This window comes from Labeo rohita, chromosome 6 (assembly GCF_022985175.1).
Source record: "Labeo rohita strain BAU-BD-2019 chromosome 6, IGBB_LRoh.1.0, whole genome shotgun sequence".
Lineage (NCBI taxonomy): Eukaryota > Metazoa > Chordata > Actinopteri > Cypriniformes > Cyprinidae > Labeo > Labeo rohita.
Genome location: NC_066874.1, coordinates 31895960 through 31913595, shown reverse-complemented (window position 1 = coordinate 31913595; position 17636 = coordinate 31895960). Strand labels below are relative to the sequence as shown.

At 34.4% G+C, this 17636-nt stretch overlaps 4 protein-coding genes across 15 annotated transcripts in view; all 4 read right to left on the bottom strand.

The window, feature by feature from the left end:
* Positions 1-27: 27 nt before the first annotated feature.
* Positions 28-1738, bottom strand: LOC127167135 (odorant receptor 131-2-like). The gene is made up of 2 exons (XM_051112979.1): positions 1547-1738; positions 28-747 (listed from the first exon to the last, which is right to left on the bottom strand). Exons 1-2 carry the CDS (start codon positions 1700-1702, stop codon positions 28-30), a joined length of 876 nt encoding a protein of 291 aa, XP_050968936.1. The 5' UTR covers positions 1703-1738.
* A 1474-nt stretch (positions 1739-3212) lies between these two features.
* LOC127167134 (odorant receptor 131-2-like) lies at positions 3213-4154 on the bottom strand. The gene has a single exon (XM_051112978.1). It carries the CDS (start codon positions 4152-4154, stop codon positions 3213-3215), a length of 942 nt encoding a protein of 313 aa, XP_050968935.1.
* A 3284-nt stretch (positions 4155-7438) lies between these two features.
* On the bottom strand, positions 7439-8574 carry LOC127167133 (odorant receptor 131-2-like). The gene is made up of 3 exons (XM_051112976.1): positions 8525-8574; positions 7997-8417; positions 7439-7942 (listed from the first exon to the last, which is right to left on the bottom strand). Exons 1-3 carry the CDS (start codon positions 8572-8574, stop codon positions 7439-7441), a joined length of 975 nt encoding a protein of 324 aa, XP_050968933.1.
* A 4398-nt stretch (positions 8575-12972) lies between these two features.
* matn4 (matrilin 4) overlaps positions 12973-17636 on the bottom strand; it is a 31060-nt gene continuing 26396 nt past the window's right edge. For all 12 annotated transcript variants that reach the window (XM_051112743.1, XM_051112747.1, XM_051112745.1 and 9 more), the window contains 3 exons: positions 16661-16813; positions 16277-16379; positions 12973-13789 (listed from right to left, as the gene is read on the bottom strand). In XM_051112743.1, coding sequence (XP_050968700.1) covers positions 13729-13789; positions 16277-16379; positions 16661-16813 — 317 coding nt within the window. In that variant the 3' untranslated portion in view covers positions 12973-13728. The remainder of the gene's footprint in view (positions 13790-16276; positions 16380-16660; positions 16814-17636) is intronic.

Below are 17636 nucleotides of genomic sequence, written 5' to 3'. Positions count from 1 at the left end.
TCATGTGGCATAGAAATAAACAAAACATCATCCAGGCTTTTGAGAGAAATGTTTGGCTGGTTTTACTTTGTGTGCTTTAGAAACAAAGTATCTGAGCCAATACTTGCGAAACTTCTCATCCCTGAATCCATAAATCATAGGACTGAGAAATCGCGGGATAATGTAGACCAGAAGAAAATTAACATAACGGATCTCTAGGCTGTACATCGGAAACAGTTGTATGAGCGGAGCCTGCATGGATGGCACGACAAACGCCAGCATGCACAGCAGCAGCTGAACCCCATGGAGCAGCACCGTGTTTCGGGCCTTCTTGGCTGACACCAGGTCAGTGGAGGCCGCACGGGCCGTCAGCATGATCTTACAGTACGTATAAAGCAAAGTCAAGAAGACAAAAGAGAAATACACAATATCAAACACGCAGTTTTTGTAATAAATCGAACGGTCTCGGAATAAGAGTGAGTGATCGCAGAAAATGGATGCGTGGAAGAACTGTGGTGGTTCTTTGGCCACAGTAATGAAAAGATCGGTAAGGGGGGGAGTGAAGCTAAGGAGGAATATGACCCCGATGATCCACATGGTGCGTGTGACCGTGCAGATGTGGCTGTAATGGAGGGGGAAACAGATGGAGATGTAGCGCTCCAGGGCCATGCCGGCCAGGATGAGCGGGGTGGAACGTGTGGTCGTCACAGCGGTCATGATCAGCGGACAGCAGGCAGATGCCAGGATCTTTGAGAAGGCATAACTCACCTATTCGGAAAGAAAACAACATGCACATTAGAAATGGCATGGTTTCATTATACAGTTATTATGCTTAAAAACATTTGTTTTCATTTGTTCAATTTGTCTTACTTTTTGACATTTAAAGTCAGGTTGTCAGTTTGTGTTGAATGAAAATTTTTACAATGAATGATTTAACATACTAAAAACAAAAGAGACAAAATATAAAAGATATTCACTTACAGGCTTTTTTTTATTTTTAATTTTTAAATAAAAAAATAAACATTTAATTTTTTTTTCAAGTTCAAATAATGCAGGTATTTTGAACTTTCTATTCATAAACAATTCTTGGAAAATGTATTACAAAAATACTAAGCAGCTAAAAGTAAAATTAACCTAAAAATAAAAAAGTAAAACATTTAAACTTAAGTTTTGAATTTTAGTGGTATGAAAAGTGTTGCAACAAATTTCAACTTTCTAGTTTAATACTTTTATTCTGCAAGAACAGATTTTAAAAAGATAATATGAAAATATTATTTTCTTATTATTACTGATAATAAGAAAGGAGCAACAGATAAGCATATTATAATGATTTCTGAAGGATCATGTCACACTGGAGTAATGATGCATCACAGAAATAAATACATTTTAAGATATCAAACAGAAAACAGTTATTTTAACATGATAATATTTCACAATATTACTTTTTTACATTAAAATATCTAAAACAAACAACACTTCAATATTTAGCATCCAATGCAATGACATTCCGGCATGTATAAGAGTCCTTTAAATCCTTTTTGGCCCCATATTTCATCTCGATACTAACCACATACAAGGCAGTGACCAGCGTCAGTTGTACGGCATCGTTGATGACCATGCAGATGAACATGATATAACGTGGATCTTCATAGAAGAAACAGTGCTTTCGAAAAGTAGACACCATACTGCCGTTAAGGATACTGAGCGCCAGCCACACAAGCATGGCCACAATGTTTTTAGTGAGAGCAGCGCTGAAGCTGTCCCGCGGTATGGCATTCAGAAGGAGTAAAGAGGAGTTACTATACTCTGAGACAGCGCTGGAGTTCATGTTCTCAACCTGAGATGATAAAGCACACATTATAGACAGTATACACAGCTAAACAAAATATAATAATAGGCTACACATTCATTGTACCATTCATCTTTTACCCAGTAAAGCTTACTACAGTCAAAGTCATATAAAATGCATGACAGTGATTTGTTAGAGCAATATGGCTATATAAGCAAGTATATATAATACCTATGCATATACCTTTTCTATTATGCTACTGCACAAATACATACAAGATTAATTAGTTTTTGTTTCCTGAAAGAAATAAATGTCATAAACATGTCTTGTAGTTGTAAGGCACAGTACATCCCAGCATAATGCAATTTTCCAGTATGCTTCATTTAAAGATTGTTAACTAGTGTTTAGAGATTAGTCAAATCCACTCTTACCTAATACGACTCCTGCCCTATCTGACAGTCCAGGCCTGTGGTGAATCTTATATACTGTATGGATGTGATATAGATCAGGGTAGCTGATTGGAGGATGCACAGAAAATTCTTCAGGGGTTTGGCTTTAGCACAGTTTTGTTTTTCCCAGAGAAAAGATGTCAACAGAGGTGTAAATTATCACATGTTAAATTAGCTGTTAAATAAGTGTGAATATTCATCTGCAATATTTATCAAATATGTTTCATCTGAAAACATAGTTTTACTATAAAAGCTTATTTTCATTTAAATTTGTATGTGGATTTAAACAAAATCATATATTTAAAAATTCTCACGAGATCAAGTTGCTGTTAGTAAAGGCCTTTAATGTGCTCCATATTAGGCCTCAGTTTTATAAATGTGATGAGAAAAAAATAAAAGAAATGCATTGTTTTGATTAATTAATAATCAGTTTATTACTCTAAAAAATACTTGTGACTTTGGAATGTGAAATACTGTTTATTGTGTATGATGTTTTTACATCATATTTTCCATCAAAAGCAATGCAACTTTTTTGTTACACAATTGTTCCCTTCAAAATTGCTATTTCCATCTGATTTAAACCATAGAGTTTATTTTTTATTAGTATAAATTGATGTGTTTATGTTGATTCAGTGATGTTAAATGATATTTGACTAGAATAAACTAGTGAATTTTGATTTGACCAATTCTCAGTGTACCAAATAACTAATAGACAGATACATAAGATAGATAGATACTGTATATAGATAGATAGACAGACAGACATGTAAATAAATGAATTGCACAAATTAATATTTTTAAAACAATTGTGGTCTATGTAACTCATCATAGAGGTAGAATTTATTCAGACTCAAAAGGAGTAAAACATTTCTGAAGATCTGTGGTAAACATTTAAATTAACACATTTGCTAAGACAGAAGCACAATTTGTTACAGATCAGATTATGATTCCAAACCCCTTGGCACATTATAATATTACAAAATGATGTTATAACTTTAATCTTCCCCATCTTTACACTCTACTCTTGTGTCTATTCTACACACAAAATACCTTCTCAGATACTTCCTGAACTTTTTATCCCGGACTCCATATATGATTGGACTCAAAAAGCGTGGCAAAATATAGACAATTAAATAGTTAGCAAAACGCATTTCCAAAATGCGTCCCGGGAAGATGATGTTCAGTACGCCCTCCACACTGGGAGACACATAGGACAGCATGCACATGAGCAACTGTACCCCGTGAAGCAAGATAGTGCTGGTCGCCCGTTTGGCGGAAGTTTTCTCGGTGGAGAGCGCACGGGCCGCGCACACGATCCGTAGATACGTGCACAGCAGCGTGAGGAACACCAGCAAGAAATAAATCCCATCGAACGTCTGCCGTTTGTACAGCAGCACAGGGTCTTTGAACACATTCTGCCTGAGACAAAACACATTACTTTGGAAGAAACTGAGAGGCTCTGTTGATAAAGTCATGAAAAGGTCAGTGATGTCAGGAACCACGGATATGAACCAAATAGCCGCTATGAGCATGTAAGCGCGGCGCACCGTGCAGATCTGTGAGTGACGCAGAGGATAGCAGATCGCGATGTAGCGCTCGATTGCCATCCCGGCCAGATTGACCGGCGTGCTGCGGGTGGTGAACACAGCCACCAGCATAAAGAAACAACACACTCCTACACTGATAGTATACAAGATGTAACTGACCAAAAACAGAGCGATGGTTACAGTGAGCTGCACTGCGTCATTAATCACCATATGTATGAAAAGAATATAGCGAGGGTCTTCATAAAAGATCTGGTGTCTGAAGAACGTGGCCACGACGCTGCCATTGATGTAGCTGAGGAGGAACCACACCAGGACCACAGTTAAGTTCTTAATGACGGCCGTGGTGAACGTGTCTCTTATGAGGAGTTGTTGGCCTCCTGTTGAATTCATCACTCCGGCCTTAAGTCTGAAAAAAAGAGGAAAAAACAGATTGAAATGCATGTAAATCTTGCCTATTAAGATATTGTTATATATTTAATTTGTTTGATGCTTTTATCCAAAGTGGCTTACATTGCATTCGAGATCTATCTATCTATCTACACAGAAATATTATAGTATATACATCATATATAGATCTGATTAAGCATGTATCTCAAATGCAATGCAAGCCTATGCTTTGAATGAAAGCAGAAAACAAATTAAATGTCAGTATTTTTTATGACTTGTGGTGCACCAAATATAATAATCTAAAAATCAACAACTAAAAAACTTATAAAATAACATTAAAACCTTCATTATTAATGTTACCACATGTTTCTGTGATAGCAAAGATATTTAAAAAGCAAACATAATTCTATAAGATGTTTGTATGATACACAAATGTGACCCTGGACCACAAAACCAGTCATAACTAGCACAGGTATATTTGTAGCAATAGCCAACAATACATTGTATGGCCAAAAATCATTAGTATATTAAGTAAAGATCATGTTCCATGAAGATATTTTGTACATTTCCTACAGTAAATATATCAAAACATATTTTTTAATGTGGACAACTTTAAAATATTGATTTTCTCAATATTTTGATTTTATTGCACCCTCACATTCCAGATTTTCAAATAGTTGTGTCTCAGCCAAATATTGTCCTATCCCAAATAACCATGTATCAGTGGAAAGCTTATTTATTCAGCTTTCAGATTACATATAAATCTCAAATTTCAAAAATTGAACCTTATGACTGGTTTTGTGGTTCTGGGTCACAAATACTCTCATAAACCAATTTTAACATACTTGCAATGACTTAATATGTATAAATCAGCCATAAAATTATTTCTCATGTCATGCTTCCATGCACAGGATTTTGGGCTTATGGTGCAGATACATACATCACCTACATGCTTTTGCTGATCACAATGCTTTTGAATATAAAATAACAATACAATAGATAACAATAACAATAAACTGTTCCAGTACAATCGTTGAAGCCTGTAAAGTGAAAAAATCATCAACTGGCAGCCATGACATTTTCCGGTCAAGCTTTCAGCACTATAAAACACCATTCCTAGTTAGCACAGGATGAATGAATAGAAATAAAATAAATTAATGGAAAGATGACTTTTTCTGGTTAGGTAACTGGTCAGACCGCAGAACTCACCCTTGTCCAGCACCCGCCCCTGTCTGGCAAGCAAGAGATGTGAAGACATGTCAGCTTTTTAAATGCTCACACACTCTGATTGTAGGTGTTGACGTCAGTTATGTCACTAGGGCAAATGTAGAAAGAAAAAAAAAGAAGCTTAGTGCAATGTATATGGGAAAAATAAGAATTCAAAATAGGATATATCAGAATAGGCCCAGTTTTAGGGGGCATTTTTCTAAGGCCATCGATACTGTATATGTCTGAATTCTCTGGGTTTTTTTGACATACATTTCACTAAGCTTGTGAGTTGTTTTTTTCTTTATTTGTCCCAGTGACATAATTAATGGTATTTCCTTAAATGAAGGTAGTGTTAGTTCACTGAAATATACAGTTGAAGTCAAAAGTTTACATACACCTCGCAGAATCTTTAAAATGTTAATTATTTACCAAAATCGGGATCATATAGAATGCATGATATTTTTTATTTAATACTGACCTGAATAAGATATTTCACATAAAAGATGTTTACATATGTTTATATATTGAATTTATAAAAATGACGCTGTTCAAAAATGTACATATGCTCGATTTTTAATAGTGATTGTTGTTCATGAGTCCCTTGTTTGTCCTCAACAGTTAAACTGCCCACTGTTCTTCATAAAAATCCTTCAGGTCCCACAAATTTTTGTGTATTTGAACTATTTCCAACAATGACTGTGTGATTTTGAGATCCATCTGTTCACACTGAGGACGACTGAGGGACTCATATGCAACTATTACAGAAGGTTTAAACACTCACTGACGCTTCAGAAGAAAACACAATGCATTAAGAGCCAGGGGGGTGAAAACTTTTTAAATTTGAAGAACGGTAAATGTAACGTATTTTGTCTTCTGGGAAACATTTTCTGTTTTCTGTGGCTTCTGAATGGCAGTACTAAATGAAAAAAATATGATATTTAGGCAAAACAGAAACATGTACAAATCTTTATTCTGTTCAAAAGTTTACACCCCCGGCTCTTAATGCCTTGTGTTTCCTTCTGACGCATCAGTGAGTGTTCGAACCTTCTGTAATAGTTGCATATGAGTCTTCAGTACTGTACAGGACAAACAAGGGACTCATGAACAACTATCACAAAAAAAAAAAAAAAAAACACAGCTGTGGATCATTCAGGTAACAACACAGCATTAAGAATCAAGGTGTATATAAACTTTTGACCTCAACTGTAGTTAGATAGATAGATAGATTTTTATCTATTTATCTATCTATCTGTCTAGAAGAAAGTGATTGCAGATCCCAAACACTTCTCTGAAAATGTCTTTTATCTTATGCAATTTCTTACTGTACAAATGACATGTTTCCTACAAAACAAGATCCATTCTGGATGATAATTAATCATCTGGGTACTTCTAGTTAGAAATTTTGTGCCAGCCAATGCAGGAGTATATCAACCTCCGAAATGTCACTCATTGTGCACGTAGTGCAGTATATATTTATTAAATTATTTCTTTAACACACGTCCACAAATCAGATTCATTTACAAATGTTGCTCGCAAAGACAATATTTTGATATAGTGAATTTTCACATGGATTTATTGGAAACTTTCGCTGAATTTTGCATTGCAAGTATGTAACAATTGGTTTATGAGAGTATTTCTGACCCTGGACCACATAAGGTAAAATTTTTTGAAATTGAGATTTATACATCATCTGAAAGCTGAATAAATAAGCTTTCCACTGATGCATGATTTATTAGGATAGGACAATACTGGGCTGAGACACAGCTATTTGAAAATCTGGAATGTGAGGGTGCAATAAAATCAAAATATTAAGAAAATCAACTAAAGTTGTCTTGAATTTCTTAGCAATGCTTTAATATGTTTACTGTAGGAAATGTACAAAATATCTTCATGGAACATGATCTTTACTTAATATACTAATGCTTTTTGGCCATACAATGTATTGTTGGCTATTGCTACAAATATACCTGTGCTAGTTATGACTGGTTTTGTGGTCCAGGGTCACATTTGTGTATCATACAAACATCTTATATAATTCTCTTGCTTTTTAAATATCTTTATATATTTTAAATATTTTATTATGAATTTTTGCTGGATTGGAGATTTTGTATTTTTCTCCTCATGTTGAACATTGTACACAGTAAATATCTTTTCAGGTATTTGCAAAACAATTGATCTCTCACGCCATACACAATAGGACTGATAAACCTGGGCATTATCTGGATTACTAAATAACTTACGAATCTCGTATCCATAATAAACAACGGAAATATTTCCGCAAACAGCCTGTCCAGGAAGGGTCCAACAAACGTTAGCATGCACATCACAAGCTGGATCCCGTGTAGGATGATGGTACTCCGAGCTTTGCGAGCATCCGAGTTCGTGGCCTTTGCAACAAACATGATCTTCAAGTAAGTATACACTATAGTGAGCCACACAAAGGTCAGGTAAATGATGTACACAACATTTCTCTTTTCTACTATATATGGGTTATCAAACACATAATCTCTGACGCAGGCCATTCTGCTGTAGAAGAAGGTTAGAGGTCTTGTAGCCAACAGGATGAACAAGTCTGGAAGAACCTGAATGGCACTCAGGACCCAGATTAGACCGATAAGGATGTACGTTTTACGTACGGTACAGATCTGAACGTGACGTAAAGGGTTGCATATGGCTATATAGCGCTCTATAGCCATGGTAGCGAGATTCAGGGGTGTGTTGAGCGTTGTGAATATAACACTCATCAATAAGACACAGCAGAAAGAGATATTGAGAGTAAACACAGCGTAGCTTAAAACGTGAAGGAGGACTGCAATCGTCAGCTGAATCATGTCGTTGAACACCATGTGAATGAAGAGGATGTAGCGAGGGTTTCCGTTAAAGATCTCATGCTTGATGAAGGTGTGGACGAGCGTGCCGTTGATATAGTTGATGGAGATGCACAAACCAACCACGATTACATTTCTAGTCACTGCTGTGCTAAAGCTGTCCCGCAGATACTGGGGTTGTGTGATGTTGCCCACCAGTAAAATGTTCATCTTTTGACAGCACCACTTTCTGGGAAAAAAGAGAGAGCATAGGACATTAAAAATTGTCCATCAAGACAATATAAAATTCAGTCGCATTAACAAAATCACAAAGTTCAGTTGTCTTTGCAGTAATACCTCTGCAGCCGCTCCAGTCTGGTGTGAAGCAAGCTGATGAGAAACATCATTTTATACCATTATGATTTGTGTCTTGGGAATAGAGGTCAGTCTCACCTTTGCGATCCTATAGAACTGCCCATGACAACCTCATGTGATGTCAGAGGAATTCAAACCAAAAATGTTTTACTATGAAGGGTCAAACATCAAACTTGACTGAGGGCTGTAGGCCAAAAGTAAATGCTGCATTATAATGAACTGTACTATAATAAAATAAACAATAAAAATTTTAAATAATAATCAAACTAACTTATATTTTCTACATTTAATGCAAAATGGTTTGTTAGGATAGGACAATATTTGATAGAGATACAACTATCTGAAAATCTGGAATCTGAGGGTGCAAAAACAAACAAACAAACAAAAAAAAAATCTAAATACTGAAAAAGTTGCGTTTAAAGTTGTCCAAATGAAGTTCTTAGCAATGCATATTACTAATAAAAAATTATGTTTTGATATGTTTATGGTAGGAAATTTACAAAATATCTTCATGAAACATGATCTTTACTTAATATCCTAATGATTTTTGGCATAAAAGGAAAATCAATCATTTTGACCCATACAGTGTTGGCTATTGCCACAAATATACCTGTGCTACTTGAGACTGGTTTTGTGGTCCAGGGTCACAAATTAACAATGAAGATATGCTTTAATGGCACATTTATTCCTATCGAAGGTTATCACGGGTCAGCTTTGGCCCATGGCCCCCAGTTTGGGTCATCTCTGCTTTAGAGACAAATAGTTTCAGATAGGCATGAACATGCCAGGACAACCTTTGACCTGAAAATATGGGGTCATGGTTTGGTTATAGCATGTTCCAGTGCTGGTAGATGCTCTTTCTCCACTGACAGGCACACTCAAAAGTGGCCATATATTCTGCTAAAATACAAGCAAAATACAGTAAATGTCATTTAGATATAGAACATGTTTTGCTAGTGACATTTTATAGTAGATCTGTGATAGTAACAAAAAAGCTTCGCATTAATATTCATTCTTATAAACCAAATGTCAAGGCCTAAGAACAGGCATTCAATATAATTTTCCACATTTTAATGTTTTGTTTTGTTTAATATAGCATGCAAACACATTTCAGGCTGTCTGTACTTGGGTTTGCAGCTTATAATAAATTATGTATCTTATAAATTCTATTCTAAATTATATTTTATGTAAATATAAATTATAAATTCGTATGTATCTTTCTTGTATTTCAATTCATATAAGGTTCTAAATTAATATTTTTATTCAGCATTTTATTAAATTGATCAAATGTGACAGTAAAGACTTTTACATTGTTACAAAAAGTCTGCTTTAAATAAATGAAATTCTTCTGTATTTTATTTTTCTATTTTCTCTTTCTGTTCATGAAACATGAAAGGATCCTTAAAAAAAAAAATGGATCATGGTTTCTACAAAACATTAAGCAGCACAACCATTTTTAACATTGATAATAATGAGAAATGTTTCTTGCGCAGCAAATCAGCATATTAGAATGATTTCTGAAGGATCATGTGACACTGAAGACTGGAGTAATGATGCTGAAAATCCAGCTTTGATCACAGGAATAAATTATATTTTAAAATATATTAATATAGACAACTGCTATTTTAAATTGTAAAAAATTCACAATATTACTGTATTTACTGTGTTTTTGATTATATAAATGCAGCCTCGGTAAGCATTAAAAAATGTATTGACTCTGAATGTATTTAAAAATAAGGCTGTAAACTTGCATCACCTTATTTTTACATCATCATCATATCACACATCTGTCAAAAAACAAACAAACAATTAACTCTAACCTTTCTAGAAAACCATGACCTTTTCCTCAACATATGTTTGTGTTCCTAAGAAGGAAATAATCACAAAAGGGAGCTTTTGTTGAGATAACAAGACATTTGTCCTTTTGACATCTGAGTATTGGACTCTGAGCTGCAATATGTTTGTGGTAATTAACACACATTCACTTGAGGCTAGCGGGAATCTCTGACATTTCACAACCTCCACTGAGCCTAGATTGAGTGAGAGTGAGGGAGAGAGACTCGAGCGTCTCAGGCCCCAGAGATCTGCAGGCAAAAGGGCAAAGCAGCCAGGAACACTTGTTTGTTCTAAAGCTTGCATCCCTGGGAGTGATTAGCACGTCTGTGGAGAGATGCAGAAAAGATCATGCAGCATAATAAGAGAGATTATTTTAGATGTCTAAAGGTCTGTTAGCATCAAGAGAGATTTTGTTTTGAAATGTTAACGCTAATGGTCTCTGGTGTTTGGATTACAGGTTGTCTGATGTAAATGTTGATCAATCACTATGTTTGTGGATTTATGTCATATTCCAAGTACACTGTAAAAAATGGTTCTAAATTAAACAGAAGATTATTGGGTTAAGATTTAGAAGAAAATGTTATTTCAGTCTTTCTACTGAATTTTTGCAGTTAACTCAGTATTTTACAAGGCATTTATTTGTGAAATGTATTAGCAATTTCTGAGTAAAAATGAGTGAAATGCACTATTTAGACACTAAAGTCATACTTAAATGCCACTTGGTCTGACATTTTGTTATTCAAGCTATTTATTTATTTTTTTTAATAAATAAATATAGTGCCCTCCACAAATATTGGCACCCTTGGTAAATATGAGCAAAGACAGCCGTGGAAATAAATGTGCATTGTTTATCCTTTTGATCTTTCATTCAAAAAAATTCACAAAATTCTAATCTGTCACTGAAGTAAAACAATGGAAAGTATATTCCCGTCCATATTTATATGTTTTAGCACACCAGAGTGACTAGGAGTGTGAAGTTGTCCAGCCATGACTTCCTGTTACACAGGATTATGAATATGAGGAACATAAAGGCCAAATTCCCTCAATCATCCATCACAAGGAGTAAAAACAAAGAATATAGTTCTGATCTGCAGGACACAAAACAGAAAGTGGCTGTAAGAAAATAGCTAAAGCAATGAAAATCAACATTTCCACCATCAGGGCAATAATTAAGAAGTTCAGATCAACTAAAGATATTACAAATCTGCCTGGAAGAGGACGTGTGTCTATATCGTCATAATGCATGCTTAGGAGGAGAGTGTAAGTGGCCAAAGACTCTTCAAAGATCACAGCTGAAGAACTGCAGAGATTAGATGAATCTAGGGGCCAGAAAGCCTTAAAGAGGTCATCGGATGCCCATTTTCCACAAGTTGATATGATTCTTTAGGGTCTTAATGAAAAGTCTATAATGTACTTTGGTTAAAAATTCTCAATGGTTGTGTAAAACAACACCCTTTTTACCTTGCCAAAATCAGCTCTACAAAAATCATCTCATTCTGGTCGAGGCTGCTTTAAATGCAAATGAGCTCCACAAAGACAGACATCTGAGAATGGCTCGATTTGAAAAAGGGAATATTATTTTTACAGATTAATTAAAAAAAATGCATGGATTTTAATTATTATAGGGTAGATTTGTACATACACTGCCAATACACATTAATGTTCAAACAACATGTAAAAGTACATCACCACATGCTGTTTAGGAGGGTTTCAAGAAAAATCCTGCTCGCTCATCCAACATCAAACTCTAGCATATTTAGTTGTCAGACACGACTTCAAATGGGACTGGCTTCTATGGTCAGATGAAACTTAAAAATCAGCTAACTCACCAGACGGGTTTGGTGCAAACATTGATAAAAGTACCCCATGCCCATGGTTAAATAAACTGCTGAATCTTTAATGTTGTAAATCTGTTTTTCTGCTGGAGTTCCTGGACGTCTTGTTCAGATGCATGGCATCATGGTTTCTATCAAATATCAACAGATAAAAAATATACACCTGACTGCCTCTGTTAGAAATCTTATAATGGGTCATGGCTGGATCTTCCATTAGGATAGTGATCCAAAACAAACAAAGAAGCTTCAGCCATGGAGGTCTCAGTTCCCTGACCTGAACCATAGAAAATCAGTAGGGTGAACTGAAAAAAAGAAGCACCAACACGGAGCTGGGAATCTAAAGGTTATGGAGTTTGAAAGGTTATTCTGTATGAAATAATGGTCTCTGAACTCATGTTTTCCAAACTCATCATGCATTATAGGAGAGACTCAGAGCTGTTATCTTGGGGAAAATTGCAACAATTGGGTGCCAATAATTGTGGCCAACATGAACTAGAGAAAAACATTTATTTCAAAATGAGTCCCCCCCCCCCAGTTTCTATTGTTTTACTTCAATGAAAGGTTAGAATTATGTGAATTTTTTGAATAAAAGATCAAAAGGATAAACAATGCACATTTATTTCTACAGCTGCCTTTGCTCATATTTACCAAAGGTGCCAATATTTGTGGAGGGCACTGTAAATATATATATAGGAGAGTGAACATTTCTTGAGGCAAAACTTCATTTCACACTGTGAAAGAATACAAACACACTTTGAATGTTTTAAAAAAGAGTGTTATTAGGAAATATCCAAAAAGTACAAGAATTCACATACAAGAGCCTTATAATGGGGCCTTTTTTTTGCAAACATCTAGAAAACATAAAAACCTGAGGCCAGAGTACTCTGAGGTATCATAACTGGATTCCATATTCAATAAAAACAATCAAAAAAAACTGCAATCTTAAGGGGCACTCGTACACATTACCCTGTTTACACAATTTTTCAATTCTCATTTTATTGTTAACAAACCATTCAGACCATTCTTGAGTTGAAAATCTGTTTGCAGTCCAGTTAAACAATTGACTATTTTAAATACTCATGCACAACATTGACAGGCAACAGCTTTGGTAATAAGACAGAGCGCATGTTTTAGTCTCATTTGATATCAGTACTACAGATTGTAAAACTAAATAATTTGTAATGTATTTGTGCATAAATGTATTTGTGCATAAATTTGGTGTCAAAAAAGTTGCAAACATAACAAAGATGACTTTTTCAGAGTGGTACCAAACACTTCATTTCCCTTTTAGTGTATAAATGCTAATATCAAATTTGCCATAAATACATACCTCTCTATAAATCATACAATACAGATCATGTATAAATAGGGAACAGTATCAGCCATGTCCAATAATGGCACCGGAAATAGTGGGCCTCATGCCTCAGGCGTCTACACCTGTAGATCTTGTGACTGTGGGACCCTTCACACCCAGCGGGCCCCGTCCTAATCCACTCTGTTGTGTAAATTGCGCTTTCATTTTCTCGTGAGCAGCTGACTCTCCAGGACTTCCAATCGCTTGGTCATAGCTGACAGTGAAAGATGGTTAAGGAAAAATATTATTAAAAGAACAATCAATCAGCCACAGTTAGCATCTAGTTTTCTGCATTTTCTGCTCTTTTACGCAGTAAATGTATTCAGACTAGATTTTCACGTGGGTTTGCACATACAAAACTAACAAGTCAAGTGTGTTCTAGGTGGTTTCCAATTGCTTGTTTACATGATGTAGGTGCTTTTCCCTTTATAGCTCAAATCAGGAGAGCTATAAATAAAATTATCACAAGTTACAAGTTGTGTCAAATCATGTATTTGTGTAGGCCTAAACCGGGAAATGATTTTGCATTTTGACACTTCCAGTTCCATTATACTAAAGTCTGTGGGTGTTTTGAATGAGCTTTTCGTTAAATGCCTGAATTAAGGTCTGTGGTTACCACAGGTTTTCATGTTTTATTCGATGACATAAAATACATCAGAAATACCCCCTTGTGATTTTTAAAAATCTTTTACTTGTCTTTAAAGAAATGGCTAAATGAGACTACAGTGGTTGCTGGAGACATTAAAAGGCATCCCGTCAAACAGGCCCATGTGGAAATGGAATATATGACTTACATATGGCAATATGCAATAGTAAAGTCAAATTTGTATATGTACACTACTAGTCAAAAGTTTTTTAACAGTAAGATTTTTAATGTTTTTTAAAGAAGTCTCTTCTGCTCACCAAGCCTGCATTTATTTGATTCAAAGTACAGCAAGAACAGTAATATTTTGACATATTTTTAGTTTTTAAAATGACTGTTTTCTATTTGAATATATTTTAAAATGTAATTTATTCCTGTGATTTTAAAGCTGAAATTTTAGCATTATTATACTAGTCACATGATCCTTCAGAAATCATTCTTATATTCTGATTTGCTGCTCAAATTTATTATTATTATTCAGTTGAAAACAGCTGAGTAGATTTTTTTCAGGTTTCTTTGATGAATAGAAAGTTCAGAAAAACAGCATTTATCTGAAACAGAAATCTTTTGTAACATTATAAATGTCTTTATCATGACTTATGACCAATTTAAAGCATTCTTGCTAAATAAAAGTATTCATTTCTATAATTTCTTTCTCAAAAAAAAAAAAAAAAAAAAAAAAAAAAAATATATATATATATATATATATATATATATATATATAGAATGGTATAGTGTATAATGTTACAAAAGATTATTATTTCAGATAAATCTAATCTTTGGATCTTTCTATTCATCAAAGAATCCTGAAACAATGTACTCAACTGTTTTAAATATTGATAATAATAATAATAAAAAAGGTTTCTTGAGGAGCAAATCAGCATATTAGAATGATTTCTGAAGGATCATGCGACACTGACGATTGGAGTAATGATGCTGAAAATTGACCTTTGCATCACAGGAATCAATTACATTTCAAAATATATTCAAATAAAAAACAGTTATTTTAAATAGTACAAATATTTCACAATTTTACTGTTTTTGCTGTACTTTAGATCAAGTAGATGCAGGCTTGGTGAGCAGAAAAGGCTTCTTTAAAAAAAACATTAAAAATCTTACCATTCAAAACTTTTGACTGGTAGTGTATATGGAAATCTAATATACCACACTCTTGCAATTTATTATAACTCTAATTTTAGGGAAATGTGTTTTGAATAAAGACCGAAAGAGTTGTTCATTTATGGCCTGCATTTAGCTTTGTACTTCTGCCGATTGCATTTAGGCTTCTAAATTCATAAAAGATTATCATGATGAACAAAACATGTAAGAATCAAACTTTTGTTGGTCACAGAGCTTATTTTCCGCAATAATCCCACTGTGATTTTTTTGAAGGAACTAGAGCAGTGCTAATTTAAAAATAACACTAATATGCAATGCAAAATAAATTAGAGTGGTCTTTTGGCCTCTCTGATGAGAAAACGATGAGAAAATGACGTGGGAATTAGCTTGTGAATTGCATTGCTTGAGAAAAAAAGAGCTCACATTTTCTGAGCAATGCACTCTAACCACTAGACCCAACTGTAAATGACTCCTATCAGCAAGATCTGCACTTAAACTGTGATGAGAACCGAGAAGCAACATCCTTCCTTTGAAATCTCATCAAATTCTAGTTAAATGGATCCAGTGGAGACGTGCATCCGCATCTAGTAGTTCAGAAACATCTGTTTCTGGCCTCAGACGTGGGACAAGGGCTCTTTTGAGCTTAGATGAATGATGCTGAGTGAGAGATCTGAAACAAAGAGCCATTGAAACGTGTGGTCACAGAGGTTTACGTGAGGAGCCAAACCAGAGGGGCCAGTCTGGAACAGATCAGACCAACAGACACAATATGGGCTCTTTCTGTACAGAGAGGCTTCTGTTAAAGCCTTTAGCTTGTTGTAATAATGCGTTAATCTTCAGGTTATGCCAGAGAAAGTTTGGGGTCTGGATGAGTTACGCTGCAATGTTGCATGTGCTGAAAAGCAAGCATATTTAAAGGATCTGGACTGAATATATAAAGGATATGTTTCTGGTTGAGCTGGTCTAGGGTGGACATCGTAACCTGCTGGAACTCCACAAGACTTTCACAAGCGCAGCGGTCCTTAACCTCGATCTTTCCTTGACTCTCAGCTGCAAAATGATGCATCAAATGAGTGAGAATGAAAGGAATATCCAATATATTAATTAACAAAAATATCCTTAAATTTGCATTTATGCATTTGGCTGAAATGGAGATTAGCAGGAAATATACAGCCTGCATACAATACTCATTAGCACCTCCTTAGGTGAACATTGCATGTGTGTGTTTACCTCAGACTCTAGATGGCGCAATTGAACAAAATACTGTGTGTGCCATCTAAAACAGATGATTCAGGTACAGTATATAGGTGTTCTCAGTCTTTCAAACACACCTGCGCAGACATTGAGTTTGAGGTTCTCGGCGATCTGGCTGATGGCAGTGAAGTCAGCGGTGTAGAAGAAGTGTTTTTCCACAGGTTCAGAGGCAATCTCTCTCAGTTCATCCTCCACAGCTTTACCCACACCAACAGCATACATGGTGATACCTGGAACATGCCAGAAACATGGATAAAAGTCACTTTATGTGAATTTTTTTTTTTAACAAAGTGTAAAAAGTCAGTGAGAATATGCTTAACCTTCAGAAAATATTTGTTATAATTGTTAACCTCAGGATGTAAAACTATATTTTATACTTTTGTTTTTATACTATGTTTTACACTATCTATTTATAACTGATCACATATATAAAAATATCTGATTTCTTTTAGTATTTTTTAGCAATAAATCAATAAAAATTAAATTACATTTCAAATAATACTAAAATTAAAAAATATATAAAACGAATAAATATAAAAACGAATAAAACATTCAAAATAAAAACTAATTATTAAAGAGCTGGACTAGACAAATTGCGTTTTTTTTTTTTTTTTTTTTTTTTTTTTTTCCAATTTTTGATAAATTAACATCATACAAGGCACTTTTTTGGAAAAAAGAAAAGAAAAAAAGTTTATAAAGGTCAGTGAGAAGACTGATTGTCAACCCTTTAGGATGTCAAACTATATTTTATGTTTTACATATCTATCAATATCTGATTACAAACAAAAAATATCTAAGTTCTCTTAATATTTTTTTTAAAAATAAAAAAAAGTGTCAAATAAATATGAAATATAAATAATAAACAAAAATAAATTAAATATAAATTAAATAAGTTAAATATCTGTAAATTCATATTTAAAGAATTATAAAGAATTATAATAAAGATCACTTTTCTTTTTCAGTAAAAAGGTCAGCAAGAAGATGCTTATCCATCAGAAAATATTGACAAGCTCAGGAGGTCAAACTATATTTTATATATTTTATTTTTTATGT

Excerpts from the sequence above, each read along its gene's own strand:
- LOC127167134 (XM_051112978.1), bottom strand. The coding sequence starts at position 4,154 with ATGAATTCAACAGGAGGCCAACAACTCCTCATAAGAGACACGTTCACC.
- LOC127167133 (XM_051112976.1), bottom strand. The coding sequence starts at position 8,574 with ATGATGTTTCTCATCAGCTTGCTTCACACCAGACTGGAGCGGCTGCAG. Across the intron at positions 8,418-8,524 it reads AGACTGGAGCGGCTGCAGAG|AAAGTGGTGCTGTCAAAAGA; the intron begins GTATTACTGCAA and ends CTTTTTTCCCAG. Across the intron at positions 7,943-7,996 it reads GTCACGTTCAGATCTGTACC|GTTCTTCCAGACTTGTTCAT; the intron begins GTACGTAAAACG and ends AGTGCCATTCAG.
- LOC127167135 (XM_051112979.1), bottom strand. The coding sequence starts at position 1,702 with ATGCTTGTGTGGCTGGCGCTCAGTATCCTTAACGGCAGTATGGTGTCT. Across the intron at positions 748-1,546 it reads TGGTCACTGCCTTGTATGTG|GTGAGTTATGCCTTCTCAAA; the intron begins GTTAGTATCGAG and ends CTTTCCGAATAG.